The sequence below is a fragment of the Magnolia sinica genome, chromosome 2 (genome assembly GCF_029962835.1).
Source record: "Magnolia sinica isolate HGM2019 chromosome 2, MsV1, whole genome shotgun sequence".
Classification (NCBI taxonomy): domain Eukaryota; kingdom Viridiplantae; phylum Streptophyta; class Magnoliopsida; order Magnoliales; family Magnoliaceae; genus Magnolia; species Magnolia sinica.
The window spans coordinates 29,611,317-29,637,711 of record NC_080574.1 but is presented as its reverse complement, the minus strand read 5'-3'; the positions used below and the strand labels follow the sequence as shown (position 1 = coordinate 29,637,711).

The following is a 26,395-nucleotide window of genomic DNA, read 5'->3' as shown; positions in this document are numbered from 1 at the left end:
CTAGGATAGCAGAAGAATGCATGGCAAACACTACAAAACCTGATAGAGGATAAGAATCTAGGGACAGTAGCTCAAGCAATCAGATTATTGGATTCAGTTGTATGAATTCAGTGAGACCCAAAAACTAACTGAGAAAGAACAGAAAAAAAAAAACAAAAACAAAAAAAAAACAAAAACAAAAACAAAAGCTAAACCATATTAACCCTAAAACATGCAAGTTTTACACGCCTAAAATGCTTACACAATAAACTTTTAGAGGTGGGGAAAAACCATATGTTTATAGAGCTAGATTAATTACAGCAGAACCCCTAAGACCTCAGAATTATAAAAGGAAAGAACCTATAACAAATCCATATACAGTTATGGTACAAGAAAGACAACAAAAGGGGGCACTCGGTCACAGGTTAGATTCTTGCTTTTGGAAAATTATGTGGGTTATTCTCACTGTATTCTGCTTTATTGGGAAAAAATGCAGATATAGCTTTAGTGGATGAGTGCGGACCTGAAAAGGAGGGCAGCACTTACCGTCTGCGGGATAGGAAGAACTCATAATCCGGTTGCCTGTTCACAGACTTCTGGTCACCCTTACGAACTGAGGCCCTTGCCATCACAGAAGCTGTTTGTTCAAGTGTCCTAAGACGCTCTTTCAGAAGCCCAGATGGGACGAAATATGGGGTTCCTTGTGTGTGGATTGCAGTGGAGTTCCTCGGTTGAAACCAGCATTCGCCCTGTATACACTCCACTTGTCAGATAGATGGGATTTGGTTCTTTCCAATGCATGGATGGTTGCAATTAGACTGGAAAGCGGTGTAGATTTATCATCAGATTGTGAATTACTGGTAGAATATATTGTGGAAGTGGATGGAGTTACCAAAATACCATTCCCATTGGCAAAAGCTCATGAATATCCAATGTTGGACAGGCAAACCGCCTACATTAAAAAGAGAGTGCTAGAATGTTCCTTGAACCGGCCTGTGTGCATTTGACATTTTTACAAAGGCGGGATGGTCTCTAATGTCACAGCACATCACTGTCATTGATATGTCAGACACAACAAACACCAAAAACCCCACATTTCGTGCCTCCATGTTTTTATTATTTTTCTTCAAATAATTTTTTACTGAGAAATACATACAATTACATGAGTTGAAAATGTAAGTAAATAAAATATGTGGTATATAGGATGTGTGCAATATCAACCCATGGAGTAATTTCACACAGGCAGGCACATGCAATTTTGTCACGCAAGAGTTTAAACTTTGAAGGGAAGTTCAAGGGACCAAATCAAACCATGATTTAGGAAAACAGAGGTTGGTAGAACCTATTATGGAGGTTCATGCTGTAATGTAATGTTTGTAATACAATACAACAGATTTTGAACCACTGTTACTCTCTTTTTTTCTTTTTTATTCTTTTTAAGGATAATGGAATTTATTGAAAGAGCGTGGACATGGTGAGGTACAAACTACATCCGAACCACTTTTACTCTTAAAGCATTTCTCCACAAGAAAGAACAAATCCTGAAACACAGCTCACCATGCCAGGGTTTTTTTATGTTTTTTTAAACAGCGTTTTTCATTTTTTTTTCGAGCTGGTGAAAATTTATTGAAAAGCAAGAAACAACAGGCATGCACACAGAACGGGCCATCAAACAGCCGATCATGAGTGATCCTCTCGTCACTCTTTCACAAATGCATCAGCTACCTTGTTAGAATCCCTTGAAAAATTGGAATTACAATTCTCAGTTTGAAAGATGGGGTCTAATCTACAAAATTAGAAAATATAATTTTCCAATGGCCCACATTGCTAGAGTTTTACACGAGCAGAGTTAGCTCGGTAGCTCGCTTGACTCGACTCAGACTCGGATCGAAGCTGACTTCGAACCGAGTCAAGCTGATTTTTGGAGCTCGAAATGAATTCGAGCCGAGTTCGATCTTGCCCCAGCTCGACTTGGCTCGACTCGAATAATGCTCGAACTTGGCTCGACTCGGCTCGACTCGGTACAGGGTATATATACCCTTCAAAAAGAAAAAACCCTACCCCACCTTTTCAAAAACGATCCCGCCCGGCGCCCGCATGACCCTAACCCTCTCTTCCTAGTTCCTCCCTCTCTGTCAGTCCGACGGCCGGCGAAGCTCTCTCTCTCTCTCTCTCACATCCTCCCTAACCCGCACAGCCGCACCAATGCACGTCCTCTCTTCCTCCCTCTCTGTCAGTCCGGCCGACGAGCCCCTCTCTCTCTCTCTCTCTCTCTCTCTCTCATCCTTCCTTACCCGCACGGTTGCACCGACACACGGCCCGTCTTCCTCCCTCTCTGTCAGTCCGGTCGCCCCTGCGGTCCTGCCAACCACTGCTCTGTCAGTCCGGTCGCCCCAAGCCAGTCCGGTAAGCCCCTGCCCTATTGTTGTATGAATTGATTAATTGATTGGGTAGTTTACTAATCCCACACACATGTAGATCATTACATATCCACACCTAACCATGCACACAAATATTAAATAGGTCATAGGTGTGTGAGATCATAGGCCCAAAAATTTAGAGAAATTGCCCTCAGATCATAGGCCCAAAAATTCAGTGAAATGGCCTGAAATGTGCGTTCCAAAGATGTGAAATGGCTTGAAATTTTGATTTTAGCCATTACTTTATTTTAAAATGTGTGTTCCAAAGATGTGAAATGGCCTGAAATGTGTGTACAAAGTAAACTGGCAATTACTTTTGGTTGTAGCCATTACTTATTTTATTTTGAAATGTGTGTTCCAAAGATATGAAATTTCCTCAAATTTATATCAAAAGAACTAAAAGTGTATCTCACTTGTGAATATATTAGATCTCATGCAGTGTTATAACGTAAGATGTGTGCCTGTGGATGGATGTGTATAGCTCCATGGGCATGTGGAATTAGAAAATTCCGAATATAAGGGATCTAACTTTCAACTAGCTATATCAATAATTCAATATTAGTCAAGTTTTTGTCCATTAGTTTTATCTAACCTCCATTGGTTTAATGATTTTTTTTTTCTAAAATTGATGAAAACGGCCACTAATTAATGAGGTCGCTTAATAAGAACTAAATAGGTACTGCATGTAAATATGTGTTATTGTTAAAAAAATCTGAATAAGTAAAAAAAAAAAATCTCTAAATTATCATTTTTTTTAAAGGAAAAATCATACTTACAGAAAAATTACAAAAGTACCTATATAGTTTAATGAAAAATAACTAAAAAGGTACTAGGAATTACTAATTTGTAAACTTATCTTTTTTAATTTTAAATTATAAATACCTCGAAGAAGATATCGATATATCTTTGACAATTACCTTGATTAATGATTGAGGTATCTTAATGAAAATACTGGTTGGTAAATATGATATTAATGAGGTAATATTTTGTAAAATTCCTAATAAAAAGTGCCGCTTGTTCTTGTCTCAACAAAGAAGTGTCAAGAGAAGGGGTTAGGATCGGATTAACTGCTAACAGGTTAAGCAGCTAGAGTCCATTATATTCTCAATCTAACCGTGCTCTTTGAGCGGTAGCTCCTTTGGAGCCCACTTTCACGTCGGCCCAAGGGTCTTAGCGTGGAACTACCAAATCTACCCATTGAGTCTAGGAGAGAGGCGCAATGTTTTTTGTTTTTGTTAGCTAGTCTTAATTTATGTTTATACCTATTGGCTATTGGATATTTTTTATTTTTATAAATGTTTTTAATAGTTATTTTTTCAGTATACCCTTTTGTTTACATAGATATTAATTATTTTTATTGTTCTAGTTGTAGTGTAGGATAATCAGTTGCCCATTTGAGGATTTCTATATTGCCAGACATATATTCAGTGTTTTCTTGCATGCATAGAAATTCTCAAATTGTCCCTTCTTGGACAGTTCAAAGTTAGATAAATTGTAATATCTTCATTTATTCCAATTTAAATGCATGTCTGTTCTGGTTTCATCTCTCCTTTTTCTCTCTGGATATATTTCCTGTATTTATTTCTATCGTCAAATGTCCACACTTTGTGTTGATGATTGACATGTGAATCAAATATAGGATTAATATATTCTGGAAAGATAAGGGGAGATGCTGCCGGAATTTCGACGTAGCATTTAAATTGAAAAATGATGGCATTACAATCTATCCAACCTTGAATGGGCGACTGATTTAGACAGTTAAGTAAGTATGCTCGTCTAGCGGTCTAGGTATAGCCGTATAACATATCAAGAACTTTATTTTATAGATGACTAGTCAAGACGAAAGCCTAAATACTCCCGGAATGGGTGCATCAGCCACATATCCTCTAATCGTAAAGGAAGGCACGTCAGCTACAGGCAAATGGAAAAAGTGTAGGATGACTTCAAAGAAGTCACAGTTACCGGTGTGACGAAGATAAAGTGTAATCATTGCAAAGGGTTATACAGTAAGATTCCAGGAGGATCTACGATACATCTAAACAGACATTTGAAGACGTGTCCTAAAAGACCAAGACTCCCTTCTCCTGGCCAACAATTGTTGTCATTTACGAAGTCAGAAGGGGATGACTCACAAGGTATAGTGTCTACTCATAAGTTTGATAAAGAGAAGATGAAAGAGTGGTATGCTAAATTAGTGATTCTCGAAGAAAAACTTTTCAGAATAATAGAAAGTAAATAGTTTAGGTCTTTCTGTTAATTCCTTAACCCTCGAGCTGAGAATGTCTCTCGCGTCACTGTGCAGAGAGATTACATGAAGAGGTACGCAAATGAGAAGATGAAACTGAAAGAAGTTTTAGCTTCAGTATCCAAAATAAGCTTGACGTCTGATATATGGACGATGTCCAATCAAAGAAAATGATATATTTCATTAACCACTCACTATGTAGATAAAGATTGAAAACTCTGCAAGAGAATTTTGAACTTCTGCAATCTTCCTCCTCCACACACTGGTTTACTTATTTCAAATTGCATCTACAGTTGTCTACAAGACTGGGGCATTGAGAAGAAAATTTAGGCAATAACTTTAAACAATGCTTCAGCAAATGACAATGTCATTTCATGCTTATGTAACCAGTTCAGGGCTACAAGAAATTTATTTTTGATGGAAAGATATTCTAGGTCAGATGTTGTGGCCATATTCTAAATTTGATCATACAAGAATGGCTAAAAGAAATTGACCTCGCTGTAGAGAACATAAGAGAATGTGAAATATATAAGGGGGTCGCCATCAAGACTGAGTGTATGAAAAGACATCATCCAATGTTTGAATGTGTCATCTAAAAAAACGTTGAAGTTGGATGTGTATACACGTTGAAACTCGACGTTTGAAATGTTACATACGGCAATAGAATTACAGCTTGCATTTTCTGAATATGCGGCACATGACAGAACATATTCTTGGTTGTTGAGCACAGCTGATTGAATCAAAGCAAAACAAGTTCACACCTTTCTCAAAGTTTTTTACGATTGCACGAAGATTTTTTCCGAGAATCAGTATCCAACTGCGAATCTGTTTCTTCCGTCTCTTTGGAAGATCAAGGATGCTCTACAGAAAAATGTCAATGCGGGTCCAGATTTGATATGTCAGAAGACAGTTGATATGAAGACGAAGTTCAATAAATACTGGGACGAATGTCATCTGTTGATGTCCTTAGCAGTTATTCTTGATCATCGTTGTAATATGGGGTTGGTTAAGTTTATTTTCATGAAGATTTATCCTACTGATAGAGCGGCAACAAAAACGTTCAAAGTTCGTCAAGCCATTGAAGATTTGTACAATTCGTATGCTACTACTTTACCTGCAGCAGGTGTTGAAGAAAGTACAGATATGGATGTTTCTATACCTGATAATGAGGATGTGTTAAATGAATACATATCATACTTGGTACAAGAACGAATGGGAGTTAAGACTAAGGAATCTGAGCTAGAAATGTACCTTAATGAACCAATCATAGTGTGATCCGACTTTGATGTGTTGCAATGGTGGAAGATGAGGGTTAGTGAATCAAAATACCCTACATTATCTATGATGGCACAGGACATATTATCAATACCAATTTCAACAGTGGCATTAGAATCCGCATTTAGTACAGGGAGCAGGGTTATGAGCAAGTATCGAAGCTCACTTAGACTAAATACAGTTGAAGCATTGATTTGTACGGAAGATTGGTTGCGCCCAATATGGAGAGGAGATATGAATGATGATGAAAAAGAAGATATTGAGATTCATGATGAGTCTCTACCTGCAGATCTGTAATTATTTTTTATTTTTCAATTCTTTTTTGTTGAAATTTGAATGATCTGTAATATTATTTAACTTAACATGAAAGTGGTGGAATGTGGTTTGTAAGACTTTGATATTTATTTACTCACTACTGTTCATTTGCTGTTATTTTTGATACATTTATATTACTTTTATTTTGTTCCTATATCAAGTTCAAATTATTTATCAATATTATGATTATTTTTTTATATTAAAAATTGAGTGTAGATATGTCGTCATCTGACCCATCGACAAACATTTGGCACTACGCTTCCCTAGTTGAATCACCACCAAGGTTTAAAAGAACAAAGATTATGTGTGGTTTGTGTGGTGCAAAGTTTGTGAACAAGACTAATCGGTTTCAGTTACACTTGTCATGTCGAGGTGGTGATGCAAAACCATGCCCCAATGGCCCTAAGGACGTCCAAATTCTTTTTCAGGCTCTTTTAGATTCGAATAGAAAACCTTCCACTCCATCCGAACCTTCTGATTCTGGATCTAGTACACGAATGACATCCACAAAAAATGCAGACGAAGCCAGATTAAAAACTTTGGAGGAAGAACAATTCCAACTTGCCTTAAAACGCAGTATGGAAGAAGTTTCTAAACTTCAGCGATATCCTCCAAGACAGCACGATGTTGAAGTAGGATCAAGTACGACAAGCAAGAAGAAGAAGAGTAAAAAATTCAAATTCTCACCCATCTCGGGGAATTTTATGAAGCATTAGGTACTACATACAATTCTTCACATAAAGAAAGTTTGAAAATTCTAATTCAAAGTGTAAAAGAGCACGAAGGAAACATCTCTTCGCCTTCTGACTCAGAGGAAGTGAACCAATATGTATATGAAAAAATAGATAGTAGTTCGGATGGATCAGATGACAATACAATAAGGCACTCCTCTTATGGAGGTTATTAGTTGTAAATTGTTATTTTGAACAATGTAAATATGTAATTATCGAAATTTTTTAATCGTAAATTATGCATTTTATATATTTTATTGTTTTGTTCAACTTCGAATTCCAATTGATAATCGAATTCAAATTCAAATGAATCTCAATTTATAACTCGAACTCGGCTCAAAGCTCGAACTCGGAACTCGATACTCGGCTCGAAAACTCGAGTTCGAAACAGGCTCGAAGACTCGAACTCAGCTCGAAATCTGTTCGAACTCGACTTGAACTCGGACGAGCCGAGCACGAGCTGCTGTTCCGAGCTCGAAGGCCGAGCCGAGCCGAGCACGAGCTGGGCAAAGCTCAGCTCAGCTTGACTCGTGTACACCTCTACACATTACCCAGAGCTTGTCCACTTAATTAAATTATGAGTCGCCCCCAACAACCAACTCCACTCCCAAGGAAAAAATGAGAAAAAATGTGCAGACTTCCCAGGCACCAAGATATCCACCTGTATAAAGCCAGCAAATGGAGAAGGCCAGCACGGTTTTGCCCTCATCACAGTCTAGCAAATTTAGTAGGAACAGGAATAGCAAACTGACATAGGAAATCAGGTGGGGAAAAAATAAATAAAAACACCTTGAGTTATTACAGGGAGTACTGCTTGATAGATGCAACACAGATTTTCTTTTATCAGTAGAGACATGGGAAATCAGAAACTAGAACTTACAAAATCAGAATCAGAACAACTGAGAGGCGTGTGGACACACATCACAAATTTTCACAGGCATTTGCAGGCAGATCTAAAGATGGAAAAGAATGAGTAACATCCAAATTGTTAATCAATTAGGGAGGAAAATGACCAAAGCCAATTCATTTTCACTAAATTTCAGAAGAGTAATACTTCTTTTGTTGAGGTTTGCCAATTCCAACTGCAGTTGGATCCCTTTCCCAGCCCATCAATTTGCGGGCCATTTCTGTAGCACCTGACCTTTCCATTTACTTGGCCCAACATGTTGATCTCCTGCCAAAATTCATGCCAGTCCACTCAGTGGGCACCAGTGTACAGTACAAGGGAGCATTTGAGAAAAACTTGGCCAAGTTTTTTCATACATCCAGTCATTATGCACACATCCACCAGATCAATGGACCAGCCTATTTATGGGCTATGTCTTTACATTGTGGGGCTCACCTGATTGATGGCTCAGATTTCGCACGTGTGCGATGTTGATAAATGAGGACATGTGAATGGGTTGGAAGATTGATGCAGGTATGGAAAAACTTTCATCTCTTATTTTGAGAATGTCAAGGATGGTTTATACAAGAGCATCTTAGATTTTATTTTTTATTTTTTTTTCGAAGGGTGCAAGAGCATCTTAGATACTCGCCCAAATTGACAAATTCAATAATGCAAGAGTTAGATGAAATCCTAATTAGCAATAGCAATAACCATAAACATGAACATAATACCTGTGCATTGTAACTCTGCAGACCCACAACTGGAGAAACTATACAAGCATCCCTGCTAAGAAAATCTGATGAGGTGTTTCGACGAATTAAATGGCCAAGTGAATGGTATGTCAAGAATGCAGCACGGAAATTACCATCAGGTATCCGGTAAATAGGATACCACGCTACTGAATACCTGTACACCAGCAACCCAAATTGTTAGTGATAGAAAATGCCTCTATGCCCAGGGAAAAAAAAAAACCTTTACGCACACTTAATATCGACTCTTTCACAAATTACTGCAGATAATTGCAAGCAGGGAATTAACTAACCAGGATGAAGGATGGAGATCAGATAGATGCATGGAATCTAGCTTCGACGGATCTCCAAATACTTGCCAACTTGAAGTTGAATCGCCTCTAACCAGCTCCTTTATCCTGGATCAGATCAAAGAACGCTCAAAATCATGCAAGGAACAAAACATGAAAGAAATTTAAAATTATGGTTTTCGAGTTTGCAAGCTCAAGTTCATGAGGAAATAGAATAAACACTCTAAATTTATGCAAATAAACAATTTGCCACAGTACAAACTTCAGCAGCTGATTGGAGTGACCGCATAGAGCAAGAGAGCTGTCGTAGATTCAAGTTCAGCCAAGGATCAGAGAGCCAACACGCAAAGCACAGATGGTTGAGGTGCTGTGCCAAGGCCAATGCAAAGCGATCATCAATGGTATCAACATAAGCGGAGAGGACAATAGAAGCTTCAAACAACTCCCTCAGATATGTAGGTTTTTTTTTTTCCATTGTCACATGTATGTTCTTGCCACCATCTCAAACAATGGAGATGCATTAAGGTATATCAGGGAAAAGTTTTGTCTACTGAAATGGAATATACGGTGCTAGGAAGAATTTCAGAAATTCTAGAAAGGCACTGCAAGTGATAAATAAAGGTGAGTCGGCTGTCCCCAAGTCTGGGAGATCTTATGGAGAGATCTTCAAGGTTGTTCAATGTGACTCTGCTGCTCATAAAGATTCACCGCATCGCTTTAGGAAAGCGAGTAAAAAAAAACTAAAAAACTAAAAAACAAAAACAAAAGAAAGAAATAAGTAGAAGGGCCAGGGACTTACTTTTCAAACAATGGCCGCCGCTGCTGAGGTTGCTCAGATTCAAAATACTGAAAGAGTAGATCTGAATCGCAAACGCATGAGGAACTATTACAGGCCTCATCTTGACCAGATGCAAATGATGTATCTGAATTATGCAATGAACTCACAGGAAGAGATGAGCTTCTCCTCTCTTCTCTACAAAGCTGGGGCAGTTGCATAGAGGAATTTGGCAGATGGCTCAAGTTAGATAAAATGTCCGAAGTTGCATCCACATCACAAGTTTTCATCAACTCAGAGCTTGGCATGGCATGGCTAGCAGATGTGGAACTCCTCGAATGGCCAAACAACTGCAGTGCCGAAAGAAAGGGAACAAAATATGCACGAAACTCAAAATGGTCACTACCCAATCTCTTGGAGTTATGATATTCCTCTGCCTTTACTTCCAGTCCATAGCTCCCAGGTCCTTCATACCACTGCCAAAGACTTCTCAAAGAAATATTAGGTATCTGATGTCTGCAAAGAGAATCGCCAATCAGCCGATTCCCTGAACAAATATTGCAATGCCGAACACTGTGTGTTTCCTCGAGAACTGGAGAAGCAGAATGAAGAAGTCTTTCGAACTCAGCAAGCGGACTGCCCGTGGCCAGTTGAACACCTTCAGATTCTATTTGCAACCTGTAGGCATCATTCACAACTTGTACTATCTTATCTGAATCAGTCTCGATTGCAGAAATGCTCTGATCTTTCGACTTATGAATTGAACGGCAGTTAGATGCGATATACATGCTACTGTGCTCTATGGGTATGCTGGGCATTTGAGATTTCAACTTGTCAGACTGCCCCTCATCCCCAGGAGAAGAGCAATCTGCAATTCCATAACTGGGGCCCAAGCATGTCACTCTAGTATTGGGCAAAGAAACATGACAGTAAGAATTCGCACTTGACTTCTCTTCAATGTTCCTCAAACAACAATGATCAATAGCTGGTACATCAAGATGAGAGGTTGATAAATCGTTGGATCTGCTTGTTTTCAACACCACTGCATCTTTTTTCTCAACAGGAATCCACTTCTGCAAGATAGATCCAAAATTTTGATCTTGCTTGCGATATTCTGGATGAGGAACTTCATGTTCTAAGTTTGCAGGTCCGTTACCTGCATTACCAGTTGGAAAACAAGGATCTCCATGCAAATCCTTATGGAACTTGGAGGGACCATCAGAATCCACTTCAAGCTGACACATTTGTTCTGAAGAATTCAATGCCCTAGAAAATGGACTGATCCGATTCAGTGCGGTTTGGGCATGCATATCAGAAACTATAGTAGGAACATAATGCAGTGATTTTGTTTCACCTGAGCAAACTTCTGAGTTCTGAAGTGGTTCAGAGGGACAGAAATTGACTCGATCAGTTGGAGAAACTCCCACTCTTCGACGATCAGTCTGACAAGGAGATCTTGAGCCAGTGGCAACGCTTCTCCGATAATTCAACGGTGACAAATTTTCTGATGCTTCCTTCCATTGCAAGTTTGTCCTAGCTGACCTAGTCAAGTCGGGTTTACTAGTATGAGCCCCCTTCCTGGAACTATGGTTATGCTCTTGCTTTGATCCTGAACTGGGTTTCCTCTTCGACTTTCCAGAGACCTTCTTCCATGAGTTGTCGTCTTCTGATTTTAATGAGGATGCTTCTGAATCAATAGTATTTGAAAGCCTTTCTAGGGTTTCTATTTGTGCAGATATTTCATCAGAGTAAGAATCTAACATTAGAGTACTGTATTCATCAGAAAAATTGCCAGAACAGAAATCATCACGATTGCAGCTTCGCTTCAGATGTGCATTTGCAGCTTCCTCGGCAAAATCAGATAGAATTTTGCTTGTTGCATGATTCATGTTTGTAGTAAAGTCCTGTGGTAAAGAAGCTGCTGTTTCTAAATCATCCACCTCATCGCTACAAGATGTGGTCGCTGTAGTAGCTGCAGAAAAGTTTAGAACATCATTGCTACTTCCCTCATTATCAACCTTTTCCACTGTAGGCTTTTGAAATGGCAAATCAGATCCTGTTGCATTCTCAGAAGCAAGTACTTCCCCATAAGCTGATTCATTGTCAGCGTATGTTTCATAGGCTGAAGTGCTATGGATGCCTTCCTTACATGCAGTTGTTGCACCAATGCTATGAGACGAAGGCTTTTTGTGCAGTTTGCCCTTCCTTTTTACCTTCTTTTTTGAACTTCCTTTTATAGGCTTGTCTACTTTAGGGACATCCTTGGCTAGGTCAGCTGAACAAGTAGCACTAGAACCATTGTAAACAGAGCCAGAAGAATCATTGGATGCATTACAATTCTGCTGGCAATAACTGACAGAAACTTTAGCAGCTTTAGTTCTTCTATTTACTGAGCCCCTGTTTCGACTTGGAACATTTACCCCAGACGAACTGCTGGTGGTAAATGGCTTTGCAGAACAAGCACGACCTGGTGGGTCACTCACCTCTGCCCTTTGCTGATAAATACGAAACCAAATAGCGGGTGGTTGAGATACTTGATCAAGACCATCCATTTTTAGTTGATCTCCAGATCCCAAACAGTTTCTATGTTCAGGGCCTTGCAGAGGCAGAAGAAAGGGTTCAAAATTTTTCAAGGGAGCATCAACTTCAACTGTAAAAAATGTAAGGATAATCCACCTGGTAAATGATTGAGAGGACAGAGAAATTTCAGAGTCAAGAACTACCTCTTTGCCAAACTTGGAGAAAATCTAGGTAAAAGCAATTTAAAAGCAATTACGTCATGGACAGCAAGGGAAAAAGAGAACCCAATAATTGCTCAATTGGGGGGAGGGGGGGTCGGTCCCAACAAGGTCCCATAACTAATATTTGCTCAATGATCACAAATTCATAGTTATAACAAAATAAACAAATAAATAACAGAAGAGGGAAACTGGATGGTATAACACGAGTTCTTAGCTCACACTAACAATGGAAACCAAGGTATTCCGTAACGGTGGCCATAACGGCCACCAACATTACCTTCATGATACGGGTCATGGACAGCAAGGGAAAAAGAGAACCCAATAATTGCTCAATTGGGGGGAGGGGGGGTCGGTCCCAACAAGGTCCCATAACTAATATTTGCTCAATGATCACAAATTCATACCATTACGACCCCGTAATGTGTAACAGTTGCCACCGTTACCTTTACGGTCTTGTAACAACCTTTACAGCACACCATGATGGAAACCATCGCATATGGAGTTTACCTCTCGAGACACATATGCAGACTACACTTATTTTGTTCGCATGTGTGAGTCTCAGGTGCAAGTCTCCATTTATACAACCCAAGGATATTTCGTCCCTTTTCCCTGAGATAGTCAATGGGTTCCAGTTGATGCCCCCATTTGAATGCTCGAGATTGAGCTAGTGTCATCTATATGTTCATCAGATGAGGGATATATTGACCGAGGTTGGATGTCTTCTGTTTCCTTCTACTCATCTTATGATATGGGGAAGTGGGTGTTGGTGGATTTGCTTCAATGTGGAAGCCTTGGGAATGATGGCCTCTATCTGGAGTTGAGTCCTCATAGTGCTAGGGATGACACCAAGGCTTTCAAGTTCTAGAGGTGGCTCCTTTGTGTGTGGCAGTGGCAGAAGAGGGAGTGCTTGATTTTGTTAGGGTCCATCTCAAAGTCTAAGGATCCCAAAAGTCAACAAATTAGCTTTGCAGGTGGAGGTTTTGAGAGGGAAACAGTGGATCAGAGGAACCTTATGCCATGTGGGAAGACGGATCAGGGTATCATTAGAGTATAGATATGAGGATTATTATGCCCTATTGCAGTTCGTCCAAGACCAAGGCAAGCATGCAACAGCCAGTGTCGCAAAGAAAGCTTCAATGGTCTCTAATGGGTAAAAAAGAGTCGGTAAGTCTCGATCTTAGCATTTTGGTTGGGAATGGGGATTCAGCTGAGGATAAGAGAATGGAGCGATTGGAATTCTCTTGCAACATCGGGGGTTTGGGGTACTGCTAGAAAAGGGTTGAGATCAGGGACATTTGTAAGAGGTCTAAAGCCTGGGTTATCTTGCTTCAGGAAACGAAGTTGCAATCTGTTGATCATAGATTAGTGGGATTCCCTTTGGGGAGTTAAGTTGAAAGTAGAAGATTGGAAAAGACCAAGATTGGACAACTTAACTTCAATTGCCTTTCTAGTGTGGATTCGGCTTCGCCTAAGCGCCCCTTCTTAGAGGAAGAAGTTAACGAAGTTGTGTTTTCCACTAGCTTTCTTTTAAGAGTATTGGGATTTGATGTAATGAATTCTTGCAAGAGTTTTTCACTAGGGGTCGCCCTCCTCATAAATGGGAGTGTTGATCATCCTAAAGATATCAGGGCCGGAGTTTTTGAGAGACTTTAGGCTGATTAGCCTAGTTAGTGGACCGTATAAAATCCTTGCTTGGGTTCTTGCAAGTCGATTTCAAGGTATTCTTAGAAGTGTTATTTCTGAGAACCCAGGGGCTTTCGTGGAGGGGAGACATATCTTGGATAGGGCTCTTATTACTCAAGAGTGCATTGATTCAAAACATAAGGAAGTGCTAAAAGGGTTGGTTTGGAAGTTGGATACTAAAAAGGCCTACGACCACATGCATTACGGCTTCCTAGATTACATGCTCAAAAGAATTGGGTGTGGAGATATGTGGAGAGTAGAGCTAGGCATATTTGACCCGATCCGGTGGATCCGACCCGATTCGAACTGAACCGATGGCCTGGATCGGTGCGAATTGGGTAGGTCCATTCAAATCCAAAAGATTTTCAGGTCGAGTTCGGATCGTACCAGATCCGACCCGATCCGATCCGGAATCTAATCCAATTGGATCCGATCCGGAATCCAAACCGATTGGAATATGATTTTTTTTATACCTGTTATCTTGACTAAAGGAAGCAAGCGCAGAGAATAGAAGAGGCAGCGAAGGACTGAATCACCATTTTGGAGTAAGTTCTACCCTTTTGCGTCACAAATAGAAGGGAAAAAAAAAATGAAAGATGGAAGAAAAAGAGTTTTCTTCTTCAGACTTCTGGTTTTGGAGATACGTTTGGTTTCGTCTTTCTCACAGCTCTCGACTACATGTGATGGTGTCTGTGGGTCCCACTCCTTTTTTCTCTGGGGACCACAGATTATTCTAATTCGTTGATTAGAACTAGAGGAACTGAGTAACACTATCTGGAAGAGTATGTACTTGATCATACACATCCATCCACCCCATCTACTTATAGGATTCATGGGCCTTGATCGTAACGGTCATGTTGCAGGGCCCACATTGGATGAAGATAAATCCGGGCTGTTTTGATTAATAAATGATTTTCTAGTTGGATTTGACCGTTGTAGATTTTGATTTCTAACCGTTCATTTTATTATAATTAATCAGATGGTTTGGAATGTCCAATTAGCCTGCGATTCCTATATTATATGTCTTCTACAGTGCAACCCATAATTCTATGGTTTTGATTAAGGTACATATATTCCATGTGGGCCACCACATGGGTGCATGAGTTTGATCTTACAATCTGCCATAGTATGGTGACGTTCCTCTAATGAACTTTTTTACTTTTAATAATTATATACCTGTAGGCATATTGCACGCTTGGCCACATCATGTGTACACGTGGCATGCATGTATGTGATCCAAACGATAGAAACTGTGGGGCCCAGATTGGATGGGATCTAACTCAAAAATCAAACTGAGAAGATGATCTCAACCATGTATTCAATAGCTATCAATTGAACGGCAATGATTGGCGTAGATGTTTGCCACGCTAACTAAATGCGTACACCACCATTTTAGAAAGTGATAAACAAACACTAGAGGCTCATGGGACCGGATTAGGTGCGGCCCGAGACTTACCCTAGACAATACGGCATTACCGTGGGGCCCACCTTGATGCATGTATTCTATATCCACTCTGTCCATACATTTTTACATGTCATTTTATCCCATTAGCCCAAAAATTAAGAAGATTAAATTCTCAGGTGGATCATACTATTAAAAAAATGGTGATTGAATGGTCTACCATTAAAAACTTTCCAGGCCCCTGTAATGTTTCCGTAATGTTTATTTTATCCAACCTATTGATAAGTTCATGTATACTTGGATGAAGGAAAATAAATAAATATCAGCTTGATCTAAAACTTTCTTGGGCCATTAATGATCAATCAACACTATTTCTCATGGTATGGTCCACATAAGAAGTAGATCTCATTAATTTTTTTGGATTACAGTATACAATTATCTGGAAAAACGGATGGACAGTGTGGATATCAAATATATGCATCAAGGTGGGTCCTATGGTAAGGTCCGCATTGTCATGGGTGTGGCCAGGGCGCACCTAATCTGCCCTGGTGATAAAGATGGCATATCCATGCCAGTGGAATGGAATTTGGAGGAGAGAGATTTGACCGAAATCCTCTGAATCACCTATTTTTTGCAACGCATAAAACTCTCAAACTTGTAGAGCCCACTATGTCTTATATGTCAAATCCTCATCAATTCTAGGACATTTCGAAAAGTATCAGAGGGATCCATAATTCAAATGGGCCACACCACATGGAACAATGTGGATGGAATTCCAACCATAGGTTTGTATATGGGTGTACTATGGTATGTGTGTATGTCTATTATCAAACCCGTTAATCAGTTGTAACTCATGAGGATGAAGTTTTAAAAAAAATAAAAAAATCAGCCTCATCCATATATCAAGCGGGCCACACCATGTAAAGTTAGTAGTTTTTAGAAGCATGTTTACATTCTCACTGGTATGGCCCAAAAGTTTTTATCAGTATTATATTTTTTATCTATGGTTAAAATAGTGATTATCACAGAATGAACGGATTGGATTTACATATAAAACATGGTGGGACCCACGGGGCATGGAGCGTTGCGTAAAAACAGGTGTTGTTGAGGATTCCGACCCCATATTTGGGATGAGGCGAGTATAGGTTTGCTAAATCCACACACTTGTGGGAGCCCTGTCCACCCACAAGTAGAAACCTGTGCCAATAGCACGTGTTCTTGATCATATCTTTCTATCATGCTCGACATACTTTCTAGAATCTTCTCTCGAAGAAAACATTGTATTCCACAACTAAAGTGGACTACACCATACAAAAAAAAAATCAACGGTTAAAAAAAATTATAAGAAAACCAGTCTATATTGTCGGTCATACAAGGAGAAAAATGACCTTTTCTTTTTAATCAGAGGATAAAAACATTACTTCCAACCAGATGGAAAGATCAAATCTCGCACAAGTGTTCCCAGTTGGCACGTGTGATTCGTGTGAAATAAATAAATAAAACACAAGGACCGAGGGGAGCATGTTGAAAATTCTCTGGTCTTTCTTCTTCGAACTTCTGGTTTGGAGCTGAGAAGACACCTTTTCTTCACGTACATTTCGGATCGGTTCGAGTCAAGTGACCTAGGCTTGGTCCCAAATCGGATCGAGTTTGGGTCAGGCCATTGAGATTTCAGATCGGATCGAGTTGGACCCAATCCGATCCGACTCGGTTCGAAGCCCAGCTCTAGTGGAGAGGATGGATTACGAAATGTATAAAGTCTTATAGGTCCTCATTCTTGGTCAATAGTTCTCCTAAAGGTTTTTTTTTTTCAAAATTTGAGAGGTATCAAACAAGGCAACCCATCTCTCTACATTTCTTTTTTGTAGTGGTTGTCGAAACGTTGGGAAGGATGCTAATTAGATGCCAAGAGGTGGGTCTTTTTGGTAGGTTCAAGCAAAAAGATCAAATGCCCTGATCTCCCATATCCAACTTGCGAACGACACGTTTTTCTTCTGCAAGGCTGATGTGGTGAAGGTTGACACTTTGAGTATGATTATAAGGCACTTTGAAGTTGTTTTGGGCAAAAATTAAATTTGGCAAAATGTGAGATGCTTGGAGTTCACATGGAAAAGGTAGAAATTGGGCATCTAGCCAGGTCTATTGGTTGCAAGGCAGGATCATTTCCATCATCCTATTTGGGGCTTCCCATCTGTATCAGGAAGTTAGTTAAACATTTATGGGGCAAAGTTATGAAATGATTTGAAAGGAAATTGATGGGGGGGGGGTGTATTTGTCTCTCGGAGGTTGGATTACCCTCATTAACGTGGTGTTGTCAAATTTGCCTCTTTACTTCATGTCGTTTTTCGGGTGCCTGAAATTGGTTTTCGTTCATTTGGAAAGGCTAATATGCGACTTTTTTTGAAGGGACAAGGAAGAAAGAAAGAAAGAAAGAAGAAGAAGAAAAAAAATCATCTCCTAAAGTTGGGTGAGGTGTCAAACCGTACAAAAAGGGTGGGGCCAACATAAGAGGATTGGAATTAATGAATTTGGCTCTCTTAGGAAAATGGTGGCGGCAGTTTCGCTACGAAGAGTGTGGGGTTGCTAGCATAAGATATTTGAAATTGATGAATCTGGCTCTCTTGGGAAAATGGTGGGGGCGGTTTGACTCGAAAAGGAGGGCGCTTTGGAGGAAGATTGTTGCTAGCAAATATGGGTGCATTGAGGGAGGGTGGACTAGGGAGTCCTCTCTTTATAAAGACTCAACAGTTTGGTAGGAGATATCCAGCATGAAAACTAAATTCAAGGAAGGCATTGTTTTCTCCTTAGGGAATAGGGAGAAGATTCATTTTCGAAGATGGCTCAGCTTGCTCCAAATCACAACATCATTGTCTCTAGATGTTATTCTTTATGTGGAGAGTCTGTAGTGTGGTTTCCATCGTGTCGCCAATATCTCTGGGACAATGAGGTGGCTGAGTTTGCCTCTCCTGGAGTGTTTGAAACCTTCCTCTGCCCGGCAAGCAAAGAGTGCAATAGTATGGTATTGAAGAAAGAAAAGTCAGGCCAGTTCTCCGTCTGATTTTTCTACTCCACGCTTCAAAAGAAGGGTCTAAAGCTTGGTCAAACTGATTATGTGTGGCACTACAATGCTCCTCCGAAGATAGGGGCCTTTGGGTGGCTTGTGGGTAGGAAAAGAATCTTGATGATAGATAATCTCCAAAAACAATCAATGGTAATCCATAATATATGCCTTATGTGCATGTTTAGCGCCGAATCGGTTGATCATCTATTTATAAATTGTCCTTTCGCTAGCCTATTGTGAGCTGAAATCCTTAAAAGATTCAATTTGGCCTGGTCCATGCCCTTCGACATCGGAGACTTATTTGCAGCTTGGCAACGGGTAGCTTTACATAAATAAGTTAACATGCTACGGAGGTTGTCTTCTCACTAGCCTATGGTCCTTTTTAAAAATAATAATAATAAATAATAAAATAAATAAATAAATAAGAGAGAGAGAGAGGCTTATGGTCGATTTCGGGTGAAAGAAATAGAAGATGCTTCCGAAATGAAAGCAAGAGAGAGGAATGGATTGCAAAGTAATGCCACGTATCGTGTAATTAAATGGACTGTGAGCATGGGATGTTTTGCAAATATGTACTTTTGTTTTCTCTCTTTTTTGGGTTGCATCTGTTTTCATGTTTTGTTTGTATTTTGTGCCATCTTAGCGTTTTATCTCTTAATGAAAGTTTTTGTTATCTTTCAACAAAAAATTGTCAAATACCCAACCACTTTGATGTAGGACAAACGTCTTGATTTGAAGACTGAACGCCCTTCACTGATGTGCACCCAATGCTGACTGATATAGCTGAAAAGGATTAAAGAGGGACTGTTGAGGTGGTAAAAGAAGGTTGGAATGAAGGGCTTCAAGGGATAAAAGGGGCATATTTATGGAGAAGGTTTTAGAACTTAAAAGTTAAAGAGTTGAGGGTCTGATTAGAAACATATGAGAAGTAAAACTGAGCAGGGAAACAGTAGGTATAGAAGAGGGAGACAAAGTAAGAAGAGTAAAGGATATACCTTAGAGTCCCACGAAGGTTTTCTATGAGTCTTACCTAAAAGATTTTAATGGAGTCACACTATTAACAAAATTATTCATTCAGTCTCAAATCTAGAATGGTTTACAAGCCATGACCTTCCCCTTTCTTAGACTCAATAGAACCTTCATACATTAACTTAGGCCCTGTTTGGGCGCGTGCAATACGGTGGAATAGAAGGGATGGAATTACGGCCGCCACTACATTTATGAGTTGCAGTGGATGGTCGGCTGCATTGCGTGTACACGTTTATCCCATGCGCAGCACATGACCTGTTTGGGTTTCACGGGATTGCAATCATCCCATGGGTTATCCCATATGGGTTTGTTTGGATTACCCATTGGATTGAAGTGGATTTCACATAGTGCCGTCACATCCTCCATCTTCACCCAATGTGGAGATCCGAGCCGTTAATTGCATGGTATCTACATTGGGATGAATGGTCTATTCACAGAAATTGTGAGTCTGTGTATAACTATGGCCCACTTGATGATCATTGTGCACGGACAGGACTGCATGATGAGCGGCTTAGATCTCTCACGCATGTCCCATGTTTCCAGGTGACCAGGGAGCAATCAGCATTTCAAGTAAAGCCGTTGGCCCACTGTAAATACACAAAGGGAACATGTCCTGGGACTGCATACGTGTGCCACGTTGCCACGTGTGTCATTCCCCTCCCATCTCTTCATTGTAGCAAAGAGAAGTGTACGTTAGCTCTCCGCTCCCAAGGATTCACGTTGCTAACATTCCCCCTGAGACCATCCAAGTGACTGGATGATCACTTTTAGACAATTCCCCTTTTGATAGAGCGAAAAAAGACCTTGATTGGATGATCAATGATTGGTGGCCATCCATGGATAGTCTAATCGTATGGCTAAGATCATCTAATCAGTGTCCTTTTCAGTACTCTGTCAACTTCAAGTTGCTACATTTTCTTGAATGGCAACAACTGGTGCCCACACAGCATTGCGGATCGCCTCGCTCGGGTTTCGTCCACCCACTTGGCACACGTTAGCACAGACCATCTTGAAAAAAAGGGTTTGAAAAACGCACCTCATCTGCAGTGTGGGAGGCCGCGGGCGCGCCCAATCCCTACAACAGCCCAGGCGACTCACTCGACGATGCGGGTGGGCTCAAAAGCCCAAGGCCGGTGCCATAGAAAGCTTCGTCTTCTTCTTGCTCGAGGGATTCTACCTCGCGACAGGGCGTATCTCGGTGGGATTTCACAATCCCACCAACTCCACTGCACGCGCCAGTCCCTCTTAAGACGTGGAGAGACGTCTGCCATCCAAACAGCTTCGGAGCCGTCACATCAGGGATTAGCGAATCCCATCCCTCCTAATACCGATTAAGCCACCGTATTTCACGCACCCAAACAGAGCCTTAAAGACTTGGGAAATCTAAAAGACATTCTACTTTAAAGGAGAATTAACAAATTAGGAAAACTAAAGCTTTAGTCCCATAGAGGACTAATAGATGACAACAATTTCCTAAAAATATCTTTCTAGAACTCTGCCTTAAAGACAGACTCTTTGACTTCCTACAGAATTCTTAAATGAAAACAACTTCAAATAAAGATATGACTTGTTGGCGTAGTAAGATTATGGGCCCAATCTATGGGTCTTTTAGACAGCAATGGGCCTTCTTGAGCCTGCAGCTATAAGTCTTAAAGCTTATGAGCCAGTCTTCATCATAGGGGCCCACATCATTCTCATTAGTTCTCTCTCCTACTGTAAACTTTTAAGGGGCTGATCCCCATCACGCTTGCACGCAGCCGAGAGTTGCTTAAACATAATCATGGATTCATGATCTTAGCTATTCTCCCAGCAATTTGGGGTTGCCTTTTGCATGGTAAATTGGCAAAAGTTCTATGATCAGCTGCCAATCGGATATCAACCTTCCCATTTTACCCAGGCTCTTGGAACAGGCCATGCTGGAGTCTGATATTGACATCACTCGCATGCAAAATTCCACCCAATATTAACCTCAGACCCTAATGCAGGACAATTAACCACTTCCTCTAAAAGCTCGAACTGTTAAAGCATGGCGAATTAATCCCTTTATCTCATAGCCCAGGCCCCAAATCGCATGGGTTAGGACCTCGGCCGAACCCCTCTCATGGGCCCCAAATCACATGGGTACTGCCTCAAACGGGCCGCCCACCCCGAGTGTGTCCCCGCATCCCACAGGCTACCCCACTCGAGCCCGGTGTGAAATGCGCATTAATCACAGCCGGTGAGGAGTCTCGAACACGAGACCTCCCCCGTGGGCCCCGCCCACCCCGAGTGTGCCCCTGCATCCCACAGGCGACCCCACTCGAGCCCAGTGTGAAAATGCCCCTGCATTAGACCCATTATGAAACACAGGCCCCGAGAGTACATGAGCAAAATAAGGTGATAAAGGGGCAGTTTCCAAGCGAACTGCTAGGCACAAAGGATAAGCTTAAACAGCAATCAGGAAGAAAAAGATTTTAAAAAAAGACTGCTTTTTTATAATAATAAAATGTCATAGAGCACATTTGAGAAAATGTTTGATTCACTCAAAGATGTCCATCTCTAACGCAGGTTTTCCATCTGAAGATTAAAAAAATAAGTTCACCATGCATTGTGTTTTTTTTCTTTTCTTCTTCTTCTTCTTCTTTTTTGAGATGTTCGCCATGCATCGCTGATAACTTATTTGCAGAATTAGGTTGCATCAACCACAAACTAGACACGATATGATGGAATTTCAAAGGATATAGAGCTAATAAAAATCATCACTAGATCAAAACAGAAGAAAAGCAGACACTGCTCACCATGAGGTCCAAGAAAAATTAACAAATCACTGATTCACTGATGCTTAAATCCACCCAATCTGTGTGATCAGATTGGATGCAAGCCATCACAACAAACTCACACCAAACAACCTAACCACATTACCTTTCTTCAGAATCCCTCTGTAAGGAAGCAGGTACTACAGGGTCCTGGAGAATGAATGTGAATCAATCATCAGTAACGCCAGATAGTAAATTAACTCTACAAATCTGTTAGAATCAAACTGAGAGGACTTCAGCTTTTCAGCTAATGAATGCTGCAACAAACGAAGAAACCACCTTTGGAGAAAATTTGCAACTGTTTCGTCCTAAAGATTTTTTTGATAGAGTGCTTCTTCCATCTGCAACCTCTTCAACATTGCGACTGGTTCTCATAAGGGCACGCTGCATCTTTTGCTGTGCCTGTATGTGTCAGTACTCCAGAAATAAGTAACAGCCTAACAAGAATAAATGTTTTAAAGGTGTGGTTTACAAGGAAAAACACTGTCTCATTTCTGCCAACATCACTCCAAAGGAAAGCACCATAAGCCAATTGCAAGTCAATGGAAAAGTTCAAACATTTTTAATTGAATTCTCGTTATACTCGTTGATTGTGTAAAAAGGCAGACATCAGCCACATTTCTCTCAAATTATTAAAAAACTCCATGGTTTTTACTCTCAATGCAGTTGCATTGATGCTTACATAGAAGCAAACAGTTTAAGTTAACAAGAAGATTCCTATTGGTGATTGGCTTTACTGAAGCTTCCTTCATTTGAATTAGTACGTAAGCAGCTAAAGAATAAGATGTGAGTAGCATGTGTTTCAGACAAAAGGTGAATGAACAAATATTCATTGCCAAAATAAATCAGATTTAGTGTCTCCACATGTGCATATGTGCACATGTTAGCATGTTAAAATAATAAATGCAATACATGCTCCGTGATGTGTTAGCATGTCGAAAGAATAAACTGCAACCTGTATATTTAAAGCAATGTTCAGATCAGTTTTCATCCAATCCGATTTTTTTTCATCCGATCAGAATACAACCGAGTCACTTCTTTTTTAAGAAGCAAGCACCAGATTTTAATTTTTTGAAGAACAAGAAAACACAAAGCTGGTGATCTCCGTCAGGAATTTTTTAAAACAAGTGGCTTTTAGCTGCCAGAAACCAAGAAAAAACTCGTATTGGATTCTCTAGTCAGTTGCTTTAAGGTGGTGTGGGGGTCTTAGTTATAAATGCCAGAACCCACACCTGCATGGGCAGGGAGATGAGAAATAATCTGAATGAATGATATTGATAACACTTGGTGAGGAATTGGGATCAGTTTCAGTGATTAGGTTGTTATATGGTTGCCACTAGAAACCTGAGGGTGATAGTTTCTGTCTCTTACCTTATTCATTTTGATCAGTGTTTCAAGTATCGACAATATCGGCAGATATATCCCACGATATATCTTGTATCCCACCTCTGCGATACGAAACGCACAAGTAGTGGGATATATCCCACATGTTCAATCTAGTGAGCATTTTCAATTTTGTATCTTTTTTTTCTGTAAATCGTGTTAAATCAATGTCAAATTGTTACAAATCCATGATTTTTCATGCAAAGAGTTTCGATTTCGAGATTTGGAGATGGGCTGAGTTACAGAAAATTGAAAAAAAAATCAAAATCAAAATTTCCCAATTTCTCACAAATCGATTGCAATATGTGTCCAAACATAAAATCGAACATGTATGTAACCCAATCTAGTGATTCTTCTTTTGCTTTTGAATGTATTGCTTGTGTTTCTGCACCTCCTCTCACATTTATAAATTGTATGAATAGACTTTGAATATACTTGCATCTATTCAATTAGACAACGCATAGATTAGGACCTCAAACAAAGAAAACCTATTATGTCCACTTGTTTTTTGTAATGTTTTGATTTATTAGTGTATATTGATGTCTTTTTTAACAATCACTGAAGTTTCATTGAAAAATTCAACCAATTTTCCCATGTTTCCAACAACAACGATACATTATGCAATTCAACCGATATATCCCACGCAATAACTGATACATATCCGTATCCCAAGGGTGCGATAAGTAACATGATACCGATATTTCGAACACTGGTTAGCACCCATACATACAATTATTTACTTGGTGTTAGCATAGAGTCCATATCTCAAAGTGTAGTAGCCCACCTTACAACATGAATTCAAAATGATAAAGGTTGATAAAGAAAAAGTTAGAACTCCCAGTCAACTCATTAACAAGTCCTGAACAACACAAGAAAATTTTGCAGGTGACATCAGTTAGTTTGAAATAATCACTCATGGCATGGAAAAAAATGGCATCTGTGATTGTCCAACAACACATCTGTTTTGGATTTTTCTTAAAGCAACATATCCACACCCAATTCTCAGAAGACATCAAGTGTGCCATGACCACAGTTGTAACTTTAGAAATGAAGAAGCAAATTCACAACACGCATCCCCGCACGGCACACGTGCATTATAGGGGCCACTTATATGATGGACCCCACTGTGAACATCCTCTACTAAACCAAGCCAACGACATGACAATGGTGGTTTTCCAAGACCAACAATCTCTCTCAAAGTATAACTGAGGACCTTTTGAGGAGAAGACCAAACTAACTCTTGACCAGGATCAGAATCATTCCAAAAAAAACTCTTGACTAAGATCAGGCTCCCGATGGCCTGATGAATGGACGGATGTTCTCACACATCTGCCATGTTGCCACATGTACTAGAAATCACCTCTTCAATCTCCCTCATGTGAATCACCTTACAACTTCTCGCGTAATTTTTTAGCAGAACAAGAAACTGACACCTTAATATGATTTTTTCAGAATCATTTTTAAAAAAAAACTCTTGACGAAGATCAGGCTCCCGATGGCCTGATGAATGGCTGGATGTTCTCACACATCCGTCATGTTGCCACATGTACCAGAAATCACCTCTTCAATGTAATTTTGTAGTAGAACAAGAAACTGATGCCTTTTAAGGGAGGACTATTCCCTGCAGATGCACACAATCACCACCAACCATGTGCATCAGGAAATCCACGGGGAGGGGAATCGAACAAGTGTCTGTGGGGAGCAAACCCACGACCAAAGCCATTCACCCGAACCATGACATGTACCTCAAGATGATCAAGAAACTGGTGCCGTGGTATGATACAGTCGAATAACCATGACGAGTATATCAAGATGATCAAGGCCGGCCATGATACACAAAAAAAAGGCATCCTGGTTCTACCAACGCCTATTACCAAGGTAGAGAACTGAAAATATCAAATTGCAATGCATATATATATAGACAAACACACCGCTCCACAATCACCGGAAAACAAATCTCCATTTACAAAACTACCAAAAGAAACAAAACTTCTTTTCCAACTACAGTAACCAAAATCATCGGAAATCATAATCTCTATTGCAATTCAGCATCCATGACTCGAATCCAAACACCATAAATACTCAACCAAAATCCCTTCCAGAAATGCTGAATTTACAGCAAACGGATAATTTCAGCGATGTCAAATCCGAAAACGAAATGAAGTACAAACAAACCCAAATCCAGCATCATAAAATCCTAACTCCGGAAACCCTAAGAACGCATGCGGCTTCACCTGCACCGGCTGAAATTCCAACGGCGGTACTGTCCGTACAATCGCGGTAAGGAAAAGCCGAAAATAGCCTCGGTCGAAGTTAGCGGATGAAAAGAGGGAAAGCGAAGAAGAAGAGATTGGAAGAGAGAGAGGGAGAGGACACCTGGTGAGGAAAGCTGTGGCTCTCCTATTCTCTCTTCCCGAAGTGCCCTTGACGGAAAAGTAATATTACGGCGCTTCTACTTCTTCTCTACCGTCGATATTCAATCGGACGGCTCTGCTAGAAAGGCGATCGGTGGCGTGAGAGGAAAAATGAAAACCAGAAAACTGAAAAGAGAATGGGTTCTTTTGGGAGGAAAAGCCTCCAAGGTTGAGGTAGGTGTATGCGTCTGTATGAGAAAGTGACAGAGGAGATGGCGT

The 26,395-nt window shown here is 40.2% G+C and overlaps 1 protein-coding gene across 4 annotated transcripts; it reads right to left on the bottom strand.

The window, feature by feature from the left end:
- Positions 1-178: 178 nt before the first annotated feature.
- On the bottom strand, positions 179-26,395 carry LOC131236845 (uncharacterized). 4 transcript variants are annotated; one of them, XM_058234325.1, is made up of 7 exons: positions 26,139-26,394; positions 22,659-22,781; positions 22,486-22,529; positions 9,693-12,344; positions 8,897-9,001; positions 8,586-8,760; positions 179-728 (listed from the first exon to the last, which is right to left on the bottom strand). In XM_058234325.1, exons 2-7 carry the CDS (start codon positions 22,767-22,769, stop codon positions 522-524), a joined length of 3,294 nt encoding a protein of 1,097 aa, XP_058090308.1. In that variant the 5' UTR covers positions 22,770-22,781; positions 26,139-26,394; the 3' UTR covers positions 179-521. The 4 variants fall into 4 exon arrangements, 3 of the variants coding, with proteins under 3 accessions (XP_058090308.1, XP_058090309.1, XP_058090310.1); XR_009166899.1 differs by lacking the exon at positions 179-728 and adding an exon at positions 9,156-9,260 and having other exon boundaries at positions 8,740-8,760; positions 26,139-26,395; XM_058234326.1 differs by lacking the exons at positions 179-728; positions 8,586-8,760; positions 8,897-9,001 and adding an exon at positions 9,267-9,583 and having other exon boundaries at positions 26,139-26,395.